This window comes from Rhyacophila brunnea, unplaced genomic scaffold (genome assembly GCF_057557595.1).
Source record: "Rhyacophila brunnea isolate RB1 unplaced genomic scaffold, BYU_Rbru_1.0 scaffold_3, whole genome shotgun sequence".
Taxonomy (NCBI): Eukaryota; Metazoa; Arthropoda; class Insecta; order Trichoptera; family Rhyacophilidae; genus Rhyacophila; species Rhyacophila brunnea.
This window is the reverse complement of record NW_028232965.1, coordinates 35240876-35258768: the sequence shown is the minus strand read 5'-3', so window position 1 is coordinate 35258768 and position 17893 is coordinate 35240876. Positions and strand designations below refer to the sequence as shown.

The 17893-nt window shown below is 32.8% G+C and overlaps 1 protein-coding gene across 1 annotated transcript in view; it reads left to right on the top strand.

Moving 5' to 3' along the window:
- Window positions 1–17893, top strand: part of LOC147068272 (calpain-9-like) — a 369841-nt gene that overhangs the window by 334791 nt on the left and 17157 nt on the right. The window contains exons 7-8 of the mRNA XM_085953230.1: window positions 821–1062; window positions 12667–12839. Of these exons, the coding sequence (XP_085809356.1) occupies window positions 821–1062; window positions 12667–12839 (415 nt within the window). The remainder of the gene's footprint in view (window positions 1–820; window positions 1063–12666; window positions 12840–17893) is intronic.

Genomic DNA, 17893 nt, shown 5'->3' with positions numbered 1-17893 from the left:
CATGGTCGTAGAACGGTTCGTCCCGTTTGAAAAAATAAAAATAGCGGGTAGTGCAATGTGTTCAAAATTATCGATTCTTAGGATCCTCTTTGGCTTAAATTATTTTATTTAGTAGCATTTTTGTATAGAATCACCCAAATTGGTTTCTTTACTATATCTATGCATATGATATTAGTTTTAGTATTATGGTTAATGAAAGAAACAGAATCATCTCAATAAAAAAAATTGACCACTAATATCACCTGGCAACATCGACTTTATATATCTTTGTGACCCCTAAAACCTATTCCAATTGTCAGAATGCGTTCCGTATAGTATGTATACGAAAAGTCTATGGGATCCTGCACATTCAAAACAATGATCTATCTATCTATCAATAAACTATTAAAAGAGTATTCATATCATATCGGAATAAAATATCAAAGTAGGTACTTAATGAATTAATATCTATCAAAGAAATCGATACTTTTTTTGTCATCCCTAATTAGAAAATATCAAAAAAACATACATTGATATATTCTATTAAGTACTAATTTTCTTCATTGATGTATTTATGGAAATAAATATTATTACAATTTATAACATTTCAGTATTTTTAGCAGTATTAAATTTTGACTGGTAGGTATTAAATATTTACGTTATAAATATAATGCCAAGAATAGCTGGTTTCGACAAGTTTTATAATAGGTTTTCTCAAAAACTGTTAAAATACCTATCGACAATCATTTTTCATAACAGTACCCAGTGTATTGCATGTCTCGTAAGAAAAATGGTTCAACGCAGAAATAATTAAATTATCACGTGAAAATCTTTTCCACAGGAGAAAGAAAAGCGGCAGCTGAGGTTACGGAACGGCCTGATGACGCAGCATGCTTACAGCGTGACAGGGCTGGCCAGGGTGCGAGGGCAGGGTGGCGAGACCCCCCTCGTGAGGCTCAGGAACCCCTGGGGGCGTGGGGAGTGGGCCGGGGCCTGGTCGGCCGCCTCCTGGGAATGGCACGGCCTGTCGGACCGGGACCGAGATTTACTCAGCGTCAGGGTTACAAATGATGGAGAGTTTTGGTGAGTTGCACATAAATAAACACCTATATCCTATAAGATGTTTCGAATATTAGCTTTGAAACCGTGTCGTCACCTTTGGGACAACGGTCACTATAAACAAAAATATAATATTGAGATATTAATCTTTGAACGTTTAAAAGTGTATGAAATATCAGCTAACTTCATTTTTCCGTGGAAACATTTACTACCTACGTAATTTGTAATAAGTTGACGGTTTAAGTAGGATGTTTTTGAAATGAATGGAATATTAATTAATTAATTAAATCTCCATTTCTGCTGTGACGTTTTCCTAAACGGCGAAAATATGCATTCGACATTGTCATCTGCATCATATAATGTACCTATTTGAAAAAAAATATAAATCTATATTCTTAATAACGGTACAACAGGCCACAAGGCCCAATGACAGTAGTGTAGTTAGTAATAGAAGTGAAGCAACTACAGACACCCAGACTTTGATAAAATCACATAAAGGCCAGGGCTTTGCGCATTGGACTACGAATGTATTAACCATATAGTGGCCAGTGCCAACAATTAAGCGTTTTTATTACTAGATCTACCATTTTTGGATAGACATCTAGCTTGCAAAATACGCATCTTGCGTAAAGGCATTAAATCTAGCGTTTTTCGACATCACAATAGCTTAATATTACACATATTTAATTAAATTAATTATTTAATTAATTATAAGAAAATTTAACGATTTTCCTGCGAAATAGCATATTTTCATATCCTATCTGGCATATTTTTGTCAATGGCAGTTGGCAATTAATACTGATAGTGGCCTACAACTTAAAATGCATTAAAAAGTTTAATTTTATATATTGCGTGATATGTATGGAAAAAACACAGCTAATCTTACAAAATAATGTCTAAAAATAAGAAAAATAAAAGTCCATAAATGACATTTTATTTTTTCTTTCTATTTTTAATAGACGTATTTTAAATATCGATATTATTTACATATTTGCTAAATATAACGGTAAAGCATTACAATTTTATATGCTAATTCTTTTATGATTACACATACTGTATTATTAACATTTGGCATATTATGGTTGCATAGTGTGCATCGTAAATGCAATATGTGCATATATGCATGCATAATTAATTATTACTGATACAATATGTAAGTAATAATAATAATTGAGATGCTGAGGAGCAAACGAGTACAAGTCTAGTGACATATAATGAAAAAAGGAAAATAGTAAAGTAGTATTTTTTAAGGCACCACATTTTTTAAGACGTCACCTTTTTATATACCACCCGTATATTTTCACACTATTTTGGTATATTAATAAGCTGGCCCTTTCCGTGGTAGAATCTCTATTATAATAGTTTTCAGCTGTTTCACGTTACAAAATGCTCTACTCTGTATATCAAACATCACAATATAAAAGTTCATTTTCTGGATAAACGCCATGGCAGGGTGTAAAGGAAGATTATAGCGTACACTAACAGATACAAAAAAAAGTACAGACATTACATCGACCTTATATTGACAAAATAAAGATATGCCTGAAACAGGAATTAAACAATTGCTATCAGCATTGGAGTATTATTGCATGGACGTGGTGTTTAGAATATTATTATTATTGCCATAGCAACCGTACATGTAATTTTAATGTTTCCGTTTGATATGTCCCACTATTCAATCACTAAATAATAAACACATTTATAAAAATACAGGAATTTTAATATTTTTCGTGCATTTGACAATGACACCTTATAATTAATAAGTCATAGAATGTTGCGCAGCTATTGTGCACTTATACTTATTCAATTTTCAGCACCTCAATTATATTATTTCTTTGAAACAAAAATATGTTTTTCAAAATAAATTCATACGATATTGGAAACCTGATTTTAAAATATAAAAAACTAAGTAGTCATTAAAAATTAAATCATCGACTAAAGAAAATTCTACTGAGTAATTCATAAATCATTAATAATTTAATTACCGATAAAAAAATCGTATATTCTACAATAATAATTACAATATTAAGGTTAAAATTACAATAAACAACCCATCATTTCGATGCGTATTATAACGGTGTATCATTATTAATAATAAAAATGTGAATATCATGCCAACGGCAATAATATCGAACACCTCTGCGTGGGACGTTTGTTTGGAAAGCAAACAGATAATTATTATTTAACCTACGAGAATAATTAAAAATCTCATGTTTTTATGGGTCATGAACATCGCTACTGCGCTTGTTAATTACTATCTTCAACAACGCAGATGCTTCACTGGGTCATTTTTTTTAGAAACTCTCCGTCAGCAGCTAATGTATTCGCTCAATTTTTTTAAATATATTATTCATGAGAAATTTCGAAAATAACTGCTTTATTGAATTACATCATACTCAATGTGGATCTTCGCCTCATCCGGGAAAAATCTCAACTTCCTTATTATGTATGCCGCGTAATTAAATAAATTAATATGACCTTTCAAAATTAACCAGTCCTACACCACACCCGGTCTTAATCGGGCGTATCACAGGATCCAACATTTTGTGTGAAACATTAGTATTTTTTTATGACCGGGAATGTTTTAGTAGATAGCAGTTACTTATGACTGATGTCACCATGCACCAAAGTGTTCTTTGACTGAATAAACATGAATTTAATTTAAAAGTACCCATGGAAGAGAGGTTTCACCAATCGTCATTGTACATTAGGAAAAAAAAACAAATATGTGTGCCTGACCTTGATGACCACACAACAGATTGGTAAGATAGAAATGTGAAAGCTAGTGGCCACGGACCAACGCTTTGAAGTAAGTTAAGATTTACGACCTAATGACGGTCAGATAATAAAACACAATGAATATAAAGCTCACTTAAATGTTCCCAAATATTACCAATATTGAACGCGCGTTTAGTTTAAATGACAAACTTAATTTAATGATATTGCTATTGAAAATTATATATTCTTTAACACTTGTTTAAATGTATCATAACATATTTCTCCACATTCGAGAATGAAACTTTGTCACAGTCTCACCCAAAAGACAACCCACTTCTCATTATTTCTGTGTTCCCTGACTGCAACCTTCCTCCGCTGCCTTAAAGATGATGCGTTCCTTTCTACATAATCCATGAACGTCAGTCTAGGTTTCCCGACACTCCTTTTCCTGTATTGCAGAAAGTGTCTTGGGCTGTTGTGTCCTTTCTTGAGACAATCAATGGTCTGCTCTATGAAGTCGCCTTCCACATGTGAGACAATGGTGACGGTCGCTGTACAACGTGCAAAAATCGTGGTTGTACCTTCTTTGCCAAGTGCCACATTCGTTACATAAGATTCCAAAAAAAATCCAAATACCTTCGCTTCAAATATAATAAATTATGATGTTTTAAATTTAATTATTATAACTAATGATTTTCCACCAAAAATCCACATTTAACACCATTCTAAATAATAAATTATTGCCAGTGTGACAGGGTTAATTTATCTGATAGCTCAGATTTTCGAATATAATTATTGGTATTTCCATAGCAAAATTAATTAGCATAAGGCCTTGTCCACATGGCGCGAGTGCATGTGGACACCTTAACGAGGTCACCTGTACCTCGGCCGCGCGCGACAGTCGTCACGGCGCGAGTGCGTGTGGACGGCTCAATGAGGTCACATGTACCTGGAATGCGCGCGAGTCAAAGCGCGCAGTGTGGACAAGGCCTTAACATTAAATATTTTAAGAATTTTTAGTAAATTACATACAATTATAAATAATTCAAAAACTGTGACTTTGAAAATAATTATTTTGATGTGACTAAAAACGAACGCATTTCATTTGTATCATATATTATTTAGTCTACATTGTTACCGTGATACTTCATACTAAAATAATTATTTCATTACTCAACTGTGACTTTCGTATAAATGGTGCTATTATTTATTATTTATTGTGTTTTATTTACGACCAAGTTGCCAGCACTTTGCCGATATAATGAAATGATAAATGAACTTAAAATACATACATGTATCCGTTTTATACCATGCTTTTAGATACGCTTATTCCAAATCTAGATCAAATTCTCATAATCTCAATAACTCGTGGGAAATATCTTACCTAATAAAACGTGCATTACTGATACACTAACAAACATAATATTTGGGATATTATATTATTACTAAGCGGTATATTAGCAAATTTGTCAAATACAACGTTATCTGATTGATACGTCTATACCGGTGAATGATCAAAATAACATTACATTCACTATGCCATAGAAGGAGCGCGGAAAGTGTACAAGATTCAATATTATTTCAATGAGAAAATGACCTACATTATAAAATTATACACATAAATTCCTTTAAATTAAATCGAATCAAACCTAAATGATCATTTTGCTTATTCGTGCAACTTTCAACACTATCCCATTAGGTCAGAGGTAGAGAAGGATGGGTTTATATAATATTATAAGGAGTAAATACATATATTGCGACGCCAAGTAAATTGATACCCCTTCGGGGACTAGGCCGGAGTCGGCATCTAGCAGTTGCATAACTAGGCGTTAGGTTAGGTTAATTAAGTTTTATTTTGTGTTTTTTTTTTATTAAAATTAGGTGTAAGATTTATATGCCATAGGACTATTTATTAAAATACGTATTTCAGTAAACTCAGTCAGAGCTCACTCGAGAGCGTTTCGATCTCAGGCTTGGATATCTGCTCCTGATACATTCTCAGGCGTAAACAACTGCTGATGCTTCACATCCAAACGTAGGGTTTCGTGATATACTCGATTAAGACTGAGTGTGGTGCGGGGCCGGTTGGTTTGGATGGGTCCATGTTTGTGTAAGATTTGTAACCGATTAGCTGCCGCGATTGAGCTGTCCAAATTACAGAAGCAGGTATCATAGTATCAAACCATGCTACTTTACTCGGCGTGATCAATAACAGGTGTCAAATAGGGACATCAAAAAAGTGTCGATACTTTCTTTCGATATCCATTACCGATTTTGCGATTTTTTTAGAAACAAATCCCTCGCTGACAAGCATCATTAATAATTAATACCGATTCTTTCGAGAATCGATATTTTTTTCTTTCGATATGACTTCCCTAGTGTCTATACCTGGATAATTCAGATTCGACTTGTTGCCGAGGCAAAAAACGTCATTATTCCGTATTGTAGGAACTAATTTTCAATAAACACCGCTCTCCGCAACGAGTTGTTCAATACATCGACACTGTATTAGAGCCCTGTCATGCGTATCAATCGGTGATATTCATTGTGCACGTACACTTAAAACTTTAACATAAACTAAAAAAAGACATTTCTGTAAAACTAACAAGCTTTCAATCAAAAGTTATTTTATAGAATAGTTGAATCTGAATGTAAAAATCCGACACTCGAACTTTCTATTTCCAATGATTACATAATATATACTTTTTGTTGTTGTCGATTATTATTGCAAATCCAAATTGGTACCACGAATATTCGTAAAATGAAAGCAAGGAAGAAGTAAACATTTTTAAATCGGTTAGTTAATTTATATTTTCGTACAATAACTAACGCCAACACGCGGGAGGAAATTATATATTACGTGTGTTTCAATTTTAGAAAAATACTTATATGAATTTTACGTAGGGGCCTAATAGGCTGCTACGCCACTGGAAAAATAAGACTACATGAATTACCATAGATGTACTAGGTATTTAGATAGAAAAAAATGTAACCACTATCATTCTGCTGCTTACATATTAACTTGTGATGTAAGATTCAACACTCTTATTAACACATTTGATAGTTTGTTCCATTAAAAAAATTATTGCCTAGCTGTGATTTTTTGCTTTGTACCTATATAATGTGCTTCTATGTCGTAATTTTCTTTGTGTCAACTTCTAAACATGTTAACAAAATAAAATGCGTATATATAAAAACTATATTATGTTGTGTCATTTTGTTTAGTAACTTGTCGATGTATTTTTTTATCCCTGCATTAAAGAGACAACGTTTGTTCATAAAGCCATTCGCTTTTGTTGTTACTTCTTAATCTATGGATTCCGTCTTCACAATTACCGGTCCGGACTTTAAACTATAGGTAGGGTATCCATTACGGTAGATAGCACCTAGAGTTCAGTTGTAACCAACCAGTATCATATAACTATATAAAGAAATTTAAATGATTTTAGTCATTGCCAACTGCAAGAAGAGAATTACATAATATTATAATATGGCTGAAAAATAAAGACAAGAGAATATTGGGAAGATATAAAATATATGAAAATCACGCTGCACTGTGAAATATGGAAGGCAGAAAAATCCAATCAAAAACCAAGCTTAAAGTAAAAATAAATGTTTTTTTTTTCTTTTTTTTCTTTTACTTGTTGTTTCACTCTGTTCAACAGGGCGACGACGCTACTTATAATTGCGTAATCACACGCAGTGTACCTACTTCTGGAACCATTTTGAATTGAACCCACTTATAAAATACTTTTTTTCATCGTCGTAGATGAGTTTTTTTTTTAAGATTATTTTCTTGTTTTATAACTATAATGGTTTATTTTTTATTCAATATCTAGCATTCTTTATTGAAAATACATTCCTCAAAAACAAAACTATCTACTTATTAGACATTAACAAATATGTTTCTAAGATATTGATTCTAATATAAGTATACGTTTGCACATATCTGAGGTTTTTCTAAGAATATATTAATTTGAATAAAATAGTTAACTTAGTTCAGTCGGTGTACTTTTTTTGTAAGTACATGTAATGTAATGTTACTTATATTATTTCTTTTTCATTTCATGCTGTGAACGTATCGAACTAATAATTTGCACTGTTTGCTCCGTGTAAATGTAAATAAACAAATTGGCGCCCTATGTGGCTGAGACTTAACGTATCCTCTTGGTAAGTTGAGGGTCTCGGGTTCGAATCCCGGGTCTGGCAAAATTGACACGTTGTTTTTCATGTTGAGCAAGTAGCTAACATCCATTTCTGATTTTAAAAAAAATCTGTTACGAAACTTCTTCGTGAGGTGGCCAAGCTTCACACCAGAATGGAGAGCCAATGAAAAATTATAATTTAAACTTGGACCCTTAATTTCTAAAATGGAAAACAAACTTATTTGGCCAAATGTTAATATTAACACAAACTAGTACTTATAAAATCGATAATGTATTAGTTATCGTCTAAAATAATAGTTTTCTTTTATATCGACGAAAAAAAATTCATATAGGTAGATATAAATTGTCATTCGCGCGATGACTGGAATAGCATAATCGGCAGCGTTCGCACTTGCTATTTTAAAAGTTCATAGATCAACCCTAACTACTTTACTTTATATTTCGTTTGTCGAGTTAATCATGACGGATTTTCGTCACAAGTCACCGGAAATTTTCGCTTTTTTCGCAATTTACACACTTATCTGTAGAATGGCCAAAAATGGAATTACAACTACGTAACTATAGGACGCCATTTTGAAAATTTTATTTGAATGTCAGTTTTTTTCCAGTTACGAGTCTTGATTGGGTAGTTTTCGACAGTGGCTCCCCTATCCTATTCTTCAGATAAGTTTGTAGGTCTGTACCTAATATAATATCGATAACACATAATATAATGTGAAATCATTTTAGGTGTAACAGTTCCGTGGGTATAGTTAGATAGTATTGCAAACACGTTTTATTGCGTATCAAACCTGAAAAGATGTTCCATCACTTAGCTGGAGTCAGTATAATGTTCGGAGCAAGTCGGATTGCGCAACTCTTGTAAATTCTCTGTACCGTGGGAAACGCTCCGAGATGCGGGCGGGTGGGTGCACCTTCTTCAAGTCTTACATCGACCGCCTATTCTCGATTTTTTTCTCCTCGTATATTATATTATAATAATATTATTGTTTGCTGTTAATATTACTATTATTAGCAGTGTGTACGCCATAAACATTAACGCAACGATCGCGAAATGTTTCAATGTGTGGGACTCAGCAGTTTGATTTAATGGCCATATTGTTTCACATTATATTGGCAATGTGTACATTATTTTCCTAAACGGCCGTTCGTTTATAAATTTTATTGATTTTGCGCCTTCTAAACCTTTCTCATATTCATTAGAAGCCGTCATATGGACTTAACAACTAGTCCAGGTGCCGGGATTGAATCCGGATACTTACATAATATAAGAAACGGACATTCTTTTGTGATTCGTTTAGGTACATGAGACAATATTATACTAAAAAAAAGTCATGATACCAGGCAGTGATGATGTTCTTGAGACACGCAATTTTTTTGTCTACGTCGTCTCGTCTACCTGAGACGAAAAATCATAGTGTCAGCTAATTTAGTATTTGAACAGCACCCTCACTTTTGTATGCCCTGTGACGTTCCTAGATATAATGACGCCCTTAAGCAGATTTAGAATGGCGTCCATTTTTTTTCAGTTTCAAATTGTCTGCAAATTCGTTAGGTACATAAATGTTCTTATTAATTTTATTACTTATTTATTTTTGGATATCTTAAACAAACATATAAATAAATACACAGAATACGCCATAGCTTTATATCGCTGTTGTGTAAGTGTAAAAGAGAATAAATATAGAGAAAATAGAATAAAAAAGAGAAAATACATACAATTGAATTGCGATCAGGACCGATAATACAAAATGTTATACAAATGAAGTTGGTGAGTTATTAGAATGCAAATGGTTATCATAACTATTACTGCAATACAAATTATTTCCATTTTCCTTTGGCAGTTTCGTTTTTTTCTCACAGACAAAATCTTTCAATACCGTACTTTCCTTCGAAAAGGTACCGATTCCTTCTAAATATTGATAATTTTCATTTTGATATTGTATCCCTAAAATAGTCGGAACTATGGATTGTTGATAGAGTATGTTCTTGAAGCCGTATGTAAACATTAAAATATAAAAATGTAACGAATCTTCACCAAACGCGGCCATATTATACACACGTTAATTCGTATGAATGTAATTTTTTTTTTAAATCAAACGAAAATGTTTGTATAAAACAATAAATACGTCGGTTTACAAATACATTTAGTAATTATTTCAAAATTCGTTTAAATTTAACACTACATTTCTAAATACCTACTTGGTGCACTTATGTGTGATTGTGTAATATTTTTTTGCCGCTGTGTGTTGCCATAAACCTCAATTCTTCAAATTTAATTGTTTTATTCGGCTCGTTAGTAGGTATAGGGTGTTGCAATACTATAAAAAGACCTGTCAAGACTTTGCACTAATTTATGAACATATCTAATTAGCAAACTAATCATATTATATTTATTTTGCTGCTGAAAATTAATGTGACATGCTTAGTAGGTATACCTTGGTATATAAGAAAAATCTATTTCATGGATAATTGATTTCCCGGTTAATCTAAAACCTCGCCGATAATAATATTAAAAATTACTCAATTATCGTAATATGTTTAATCAGTTTACCTGCACGTGTTGAACGTTTACATAATATTATAATTGCGATGTGAGGAGATAAGCTATCCGTAAAAATATAAGTATAATAAAAATTGTGAAAAATAGGGGTCACCACAGACACAATTGAATTCAGCTAGTTTTCCGCTAAAACAACGTAATACGAGGGTGGGTCAATAATTCCTTAGAAAAAAGCATTAAAACAGTTTTTATTTTTGTATTTTTTTTTTATTTCTCAACATAATCTCCTTGGAGCTCAATACACTTGGTTAGACGTTTCTCAATTTTTTTTAAACCGTCAGAAAAATAAGTTTTCGGAAGGTCCTCAAAATAAGCATTTGTCCGATCGATGACTTCTTCATTTGAAAAAAAACGTTGTCCACTTAGCAATTTTTTTAAGTTTGGGAAAAGGAAAAAGTCACTGGGGGCTAAATCTGGCGAATACGGTGGGTGGTCGACCAATTCGAACTTCAATTCTTCAATTTTAGCCATTGATCGTAAACATGTGTGAACACGGGCATTGTCCTGATGAAAGAGGATTTTTTTCCTGTTTAAATGAGGCCGTTTTTCTTCAATTTCGTTTTTTAGCTGGTCCAATAAAAATGCATAATAATCCCCTGTTATTGTTTTTCCTTTTTCCAAATAGTCAACGAAAATAATTCCACGTGCATCCCAAAATACAGTAGCCATAACCTTACCAGCTGATTTTACGGTTTTCGCCTTCTTTGGACATGGTTCGCCTTTCGCAATCCACTGTTTTGACTGTTCTTTCGTCTCGGGAGTATAGTGGTGTATCCATGTTTCATCTACAGTCACAAAGCGACGAAAAAATTCATCCGGATTGCGTTGCATGAGCGACAACAGGGCTTTAGAGGCCACCACCCTATTGCGTTTATTGTCGACTGTGAGCAAACGCGGCACCCATCTTGCAGAAACTTTTTTCATGCCCAATTTGTCATGTAAAATAGAAATGACGCTATCTTTTGAAATCCCTGTAACCTCAATTATCTCACTCAACTTTAATCTTCGGTCACTTAACACCATATCGTGGATTTTATTGATCATTTCTGGTGTAGTCACCTCTACAGGACGTCCTGAGCATGGTTCATCCTTTGTTGATGTACGACCACGTTTAAATTCATTTAACCAGTTATAAATAGTTGCAAGTGAAGGAGCAGATATGCCGTGAACTAAATCCAACTCATTTTTTATTTCCTTTGCTGTTAACCCTTTTATATTAAAATGTTTAATAACAGCTCTAAACTCAATTTTCTCCATTTTTGTAAACAAGCAAATTTTTTTTTTAAATGTACGAAAATAAAAAACAACAACCCGACCAATCTGATTGAAACTTCGCAGCATACTGAATCGGTAGTGCCGCTGCATGAAAACAAATCGCTTACAGTACTAGTCGCGCCACCTGTCGGCTTTTCTAAGGACTTATTGACCCACCCTCGTACGTTGCGTGAATCGACAACTGATTTTCAAAGTAAATTTTGATAATTTGGTAGCGTTGTTCAAGCGTGACTTTATTCATTAATATCAAAAGTGAGCGCAGTATCACAACTTGGTATGACAGTTAACTAACACTATTCAGGGGTTGTCTACCTGGTCCCTACCGTCCACTAGTGGGCGTTCCAGCTTTCATGATATTTTACTTTGACACTTTAAAAACATTTTCATTATGTTTTTATAAAATTCCCCATGACAATTTAACTTCCTCAGGGATCTCATTAATAATTTAATTGATTAAATGTATTTTCATCAGACTTCATGCTTCTATGTATACAAAGTATAAATAAAAAGATAGATTTAACTACAGTAAGTTGTTTTATAAAGATTTATTCTGCCAAACTTAGCGAAAGTCAAGTATTTGGTAAGTAATTATTATTATATGCTATAACTTGCTGTAACTATGCTTAATATTTTTTTTTTAAGTAAAGTTACATCCCTACTTTATAAATCACCATTACCGTGGAACCGGTGGGCGGTTAGAAAATGTTACTACTAATAGAAATACAAAAGTGGGCGGTATGTATAAAAAGGTTGACTACCCCTGTATTAGATACAACTTATAACATCTCGTATTGAGAAAAAAATGTGTTAAAATTCCAGATAGATCAGTTAATGATAAAAATAATCGTACCATCGCCTAATAAAATGAAGAACATGTGAATATTGAAATGTATTTCTAATTTCCAGGATGTCCTTCGACGACTTCGCCCGACACTTTACCCAACTAGAGTTGGTTCACGTGGGTCCCGACGACTGGATGAGCGAGCCGGCTCTTCACAGCAAGCAACCCTGGCGGGCTGTGCTGGCCAGAAGAAGATGGCGGGCGGGCTACAATGCGGGCGGTGGTCCACATTATACCGGTCAGTTATTGTTATTGAATTTTTATATTTCGGTCACCATTTTAAAAGCTTGCCACTCTAGTAATCGATTGACTCAGCTTGTATTGGGCGCTCAGGGCACAGCCGCAAATGCACGAATCATCATGTTTGCTGGTCATCTAAGCTAAATGTACTTTTTTTATCGCCACTTTTGTGCTGGGATAATTAGTTATATTTTTTTTTCGAGTGCAAGCATACAATTTTTTAGTACCTACCCAATGATTTTAAAAAATTCACATTAAAGATCAAACGACAAAAAACAGAAGTATATTGTGTTCCCACTTTGGTAGATTAGGTCTGACTGCAATTACGCAAATATTTGCACAAATTCGAAAATATCAGGGTGTTTTTTCAACTAGTAATGTCTCAGCAATAAAATTTGTAAATTAAACAAAAAAACAATATGGTTAGTATATAAATAGTTTAACATTGTTCGGATAAAGTGAGTATAAAATACATGCGATTACCACATTTGTATTTTCTTATATATTTCGATGCAAACTTTTGATATTTCGTTTGACACGTCTTATAAAAAGCTTATTAACATTAAATATCACAAAAATATTTAACTTTTGGTCATAGAAATTTAACCATTTTTCAAAATTGTCAAAAAGTTGTGTTTTAATTTTTCTAAAACGAAATTAGTCAGAAGTTAGCCATATGATCAGTATATCAACGGAAGATTGATGTGAATGATCAGGTATAGGTGCAAAGTAACAAAAACTATAATTTTATTGTTTTCATCATCGATTCGGAATTGGAGTATTTAATTGCTTTTTTTAAATTTTATATATTCAAAAGAATCATCATTTGTGTGTGTAACATAGTATCGGTTCAAACTGAAGAAGTGCTCACTATTACGTAGCAACATATATGTAATAATATTTACTATTCTTTCTGAAACACTGTGTATAAAACATACTATATAATATTATGTCTAATTAATTGCGTATAGTATTACTCTCACATGGGTATTTTAAAATATTGATTATAAACAAAAAGAAAACCTCTTTTGTGCGAGCGATCGACGCGAACTCATCTGCCTGTCGTCGGATAAAGAAATAAAAGCGGCAAAATAAATTCCACTTCCGCGTTGCTTTTGTTTATTTTGAAATTGCCGAGGAATTCGGGAGCTTTGTTTTTCGAGATGGCGTCCTCTCAAAGTTGTTCCGTCATCTCACAATTAGTGCCCATGTCGCAAGGCTTCTGAATAGGGCTACGTCAAAGGAAAAAGAACCTCTTGGAGAAGCAAAAAATAATAATTAAGACGGATAGCTTACTTGTCACCTTTCTTATCAGCAAATAACTTCAGAAAATATGTATACAAGAAGAGAGAATATTCATTGACGTATCACTGTAAAGAATCTAAATTTTATTTCTCTATAAAATATGTAGTTGTTGTAAAAATCGTGTTTATTTGTTTTTTTTTTTTTTTTTTATTAAAAGCCATGAAGCCTCAATGGAGGCTTATTCAGCGAGTGTTTATTTGTATTTCTTGATAAATGCGACTGAAATGATATTGCGAACAATCATTGTTTTGTCCATCCCAATTTAGTAAAAATTGAGATGGACAAAACAAGCCCAATTATTAATGTTCAACATTAAATAAGTTATTCGGTCAACGTATGCTGTTTACTATAATACATATAATTTATTTTAGTACATAGCATTTTTTTATATATTATTTTTTAATAAATTATAGATATATTTATCATATGTATAAGGGGACTGTACAATGTTGCCTGTTATCACATTCAATCTTCTATGCTAATTTAAAAACTATTTTAAAAAAAACTGTGTAATAGGTACTAGGGTTATTTCAGCTTATATGACGCCCATCGTATAAAAATAGTGTTATGAAACAGAGAATAGTTTATTGATCAACATTTTTATGTCAATAATTATTGGTTTCACCAAATTGAAAAAATGGTGATTCATTATTAAACGATTGAGTAGTAATATTACTTGATGTTAGTGTGACAGGAATTTAATACAATTCATATTATAATACAAAACGAAATAATTAAATAAACGAAAACAACGCAAAATAAAACATTTGCCGTAGATACCTATTCCGAGAGTTAATGTTCGAATCGGGGCTTGTTGCTGATTCTATGATGTTGTCAACTCGTGTCAGGCCACCACTTTAGTTATTCTTACCTCATCCCTGACGGAATTATTAAGTACTCACGATGGTCAAACAGTTACTGCGTTGATTTATAATGAAGGTCCCGAGAAAAATTCAATGTGTGTTTGGACCCAGATAATAGACATAATAGTTTGAGAAAGTGGCTATCACCGTTTATCGTAAAAAATATCTGATCCAAATGATCTTCTTAGCATCGACCATGGTAAAAAAAATCGCTAAAAAAATTCGCAACCCTATCGATATTGCGGAGGGCTAAAAGTCACGCGTGCATGGTGGTGTCCTCGGCGTGCGGAAATGACCCGTGCAAGACGCGGTGCCGGTGTGGCCGAAAAAGCACGTCAAACCGGTCACCAGCACCTCCTCGATTGCCGCAAAACGGGAAGATCCACTCACTGTGAGAATACTTTGGATTCTTCCCACTTCTCAATTATTGTTATTCGTTGCTTTTTGATTCGTCATGTATACAGGCCGTTACGTATGAAGCACGTAGAAAGGATACGGTATACAACAATGGTATTGAGTGGTATTGACTAATATTTATTTTTTATTTGGCTCTACAATCCGATGTGGATCTTGCCCGCCTAGTAATGCAATATGTTACTTACAATAAACTTTAACCACGCGAATATAGACAATTATGTCGTTGTTATTGGGACATAAATAAAATATTAATTTGGAATATTCTGAAACCATAAACTGGACATAAAATAAAAATGTTAGAGAAACGAGTAGTCAGTTCAATTCCGAAATGATTATGGAAACAATAAATGGTTTTTTTTTAATTCAATCACGCGCATGCGATAACCACTAAAAATTGTGATTCAGGTGTTGGTTGCAGGGATGGCTTGGACATGGGTCGGGCGTCCAACATATGCATCAATATAACTGATAAGTGCGGAATATAATATTATGATCATTATCATTTTGTTACTAAAGTTTCCGTTCTCTAACATCAAAATGTTGAAAAATTTGCTTTTGAAAAGGTGCTGTATTTGAATGTATATTATCCAAATGCTTAACCTATTAGATCTGTACTTTGAGACTAAACACACGTTGAGAAAATAACATATATATTTTTTTGATATTTCAATTGAATCATAATGAAATTGCTAAACGAAAAAAGCGTATGTAATAATTTATTTTGTATATATAGAGGAGAGGGATCTGAAAATATAATTTTGTCAGTATTATTTCGTTATAATAAGTATATTTTTCAGTGACGGGTCTTCCATGTTATAATATACGGAGGACCAGGTCTTATAATATAAGACCTGGTCCTATATCCAATATATTATATTATAATTTCACGTACAAGGGGGGGGGGGGGGATGACCTAGTATAGTGCGGTAATTTGTGATGAAAAGAATAGGGAGGTTGTAGAAAATGTGATTTTTTTGTGAATAAAATGTTACTAGGTAACTACCTTAATTGATAATTTTCAACGAATTAGTTATGTAACAGGTGGGGTGGGATGAGAACATAATATGTGAATATTTTATATATAAATCTTTTACCCTCCCCTCTATAATATTAATATATAACATACTAAACCTAGTATGTATGTTGTATTCGTAATATTGTAATGTAATGTAATGTATTTACTTTTTTATTTATAAATATATTATAATTATGATATATACCAATATACTTAAGGTTTCATTAATTGTTTAAAAAATAACCTACAATCTGCAATATGTATTATTTATTCAACGAAAACAAATATGTATAACTGAGAAAGTTTATTGTGCACTCTTTATGTCGAATCTTCACAGCCTACCTCCAACTTTGGCTATTGATATAATATATATATATATAGGTGTAGGTACAAAGGGCCACAAGACCCAATGATAGTAGTGTAGTGAAGCATTAGTATAGTAGGAGAAGCGAAATGATCACATAAATAGATAGGCTCTGAGAAAACCACATAAAGGTTATACTGTGACCTCAACCAGCAAACGAACCCGGAGCCCTCGGGCGACAGTCCAGTACCTTGCGCATTGGCCCACGAGGACTGCTGTAACAATTTTGTATGTCAAGGCTACCGACATAGTAGTTGATTTTGGAGAATTAATTACACAGTAATTCAACAATAAAAAGTGTGATTTAAAAGCTTACTCTTTAACCATATTCTCACTTTTATAATTATCGTCAGTACACAGAATGCAAAAAAAACTGACAAATGCCTCCGCCGCTGATTGCCTTCCTGACACTTGCGCGCGTTAAATTGTTGAGATACGCTGGCATCTCGTTTTTAAATTCACAAACTCTTCCGCCCAAATATTTTTCGAAAGATAAACAAATTACATGGTTATTGCAGTGGCGTCTCTTTGTTTCAATTAAGTAATAAAATAAAAATTCACTGTTATACATCAGTCTAACATCACACAATAAACATATAACCGTTATTTTAACACGTCGTAATGGAATTATTATTTTTTGAATTGTCATATTACACAGTTATTACACAACATTTGTAGGTATAGTTTCAATCTGTCTTCTGAGTTATCCTTTACTGTATATACATATTTCCTACACATTACATGTACACTTATGCTCATAAGTGAAATATATCGATCAAGTAATTTTAATAATGGTAATTGTTGATTAAATTGTCTTTAGGGATTTAAAAAAAAGTTATTATTTTAGGTCAATTTATTACAAAATATTCCAAATGTTTTGAACGTTGTAAATTGTAAAATGACCCATATAAAAATAAAACATAAATGTATATCTCATATTTTGTATTATATCGACTTATGTCTTAATTAGTCATACCTAATACATTTAAACATTTTTTTTGTAAAAAAGGGACATAATTACGAATAAGTCACTTTAGCATGAAATATTCATGTTAAATTTACTTTTTTTTTTAAGAAAAACGCCATAA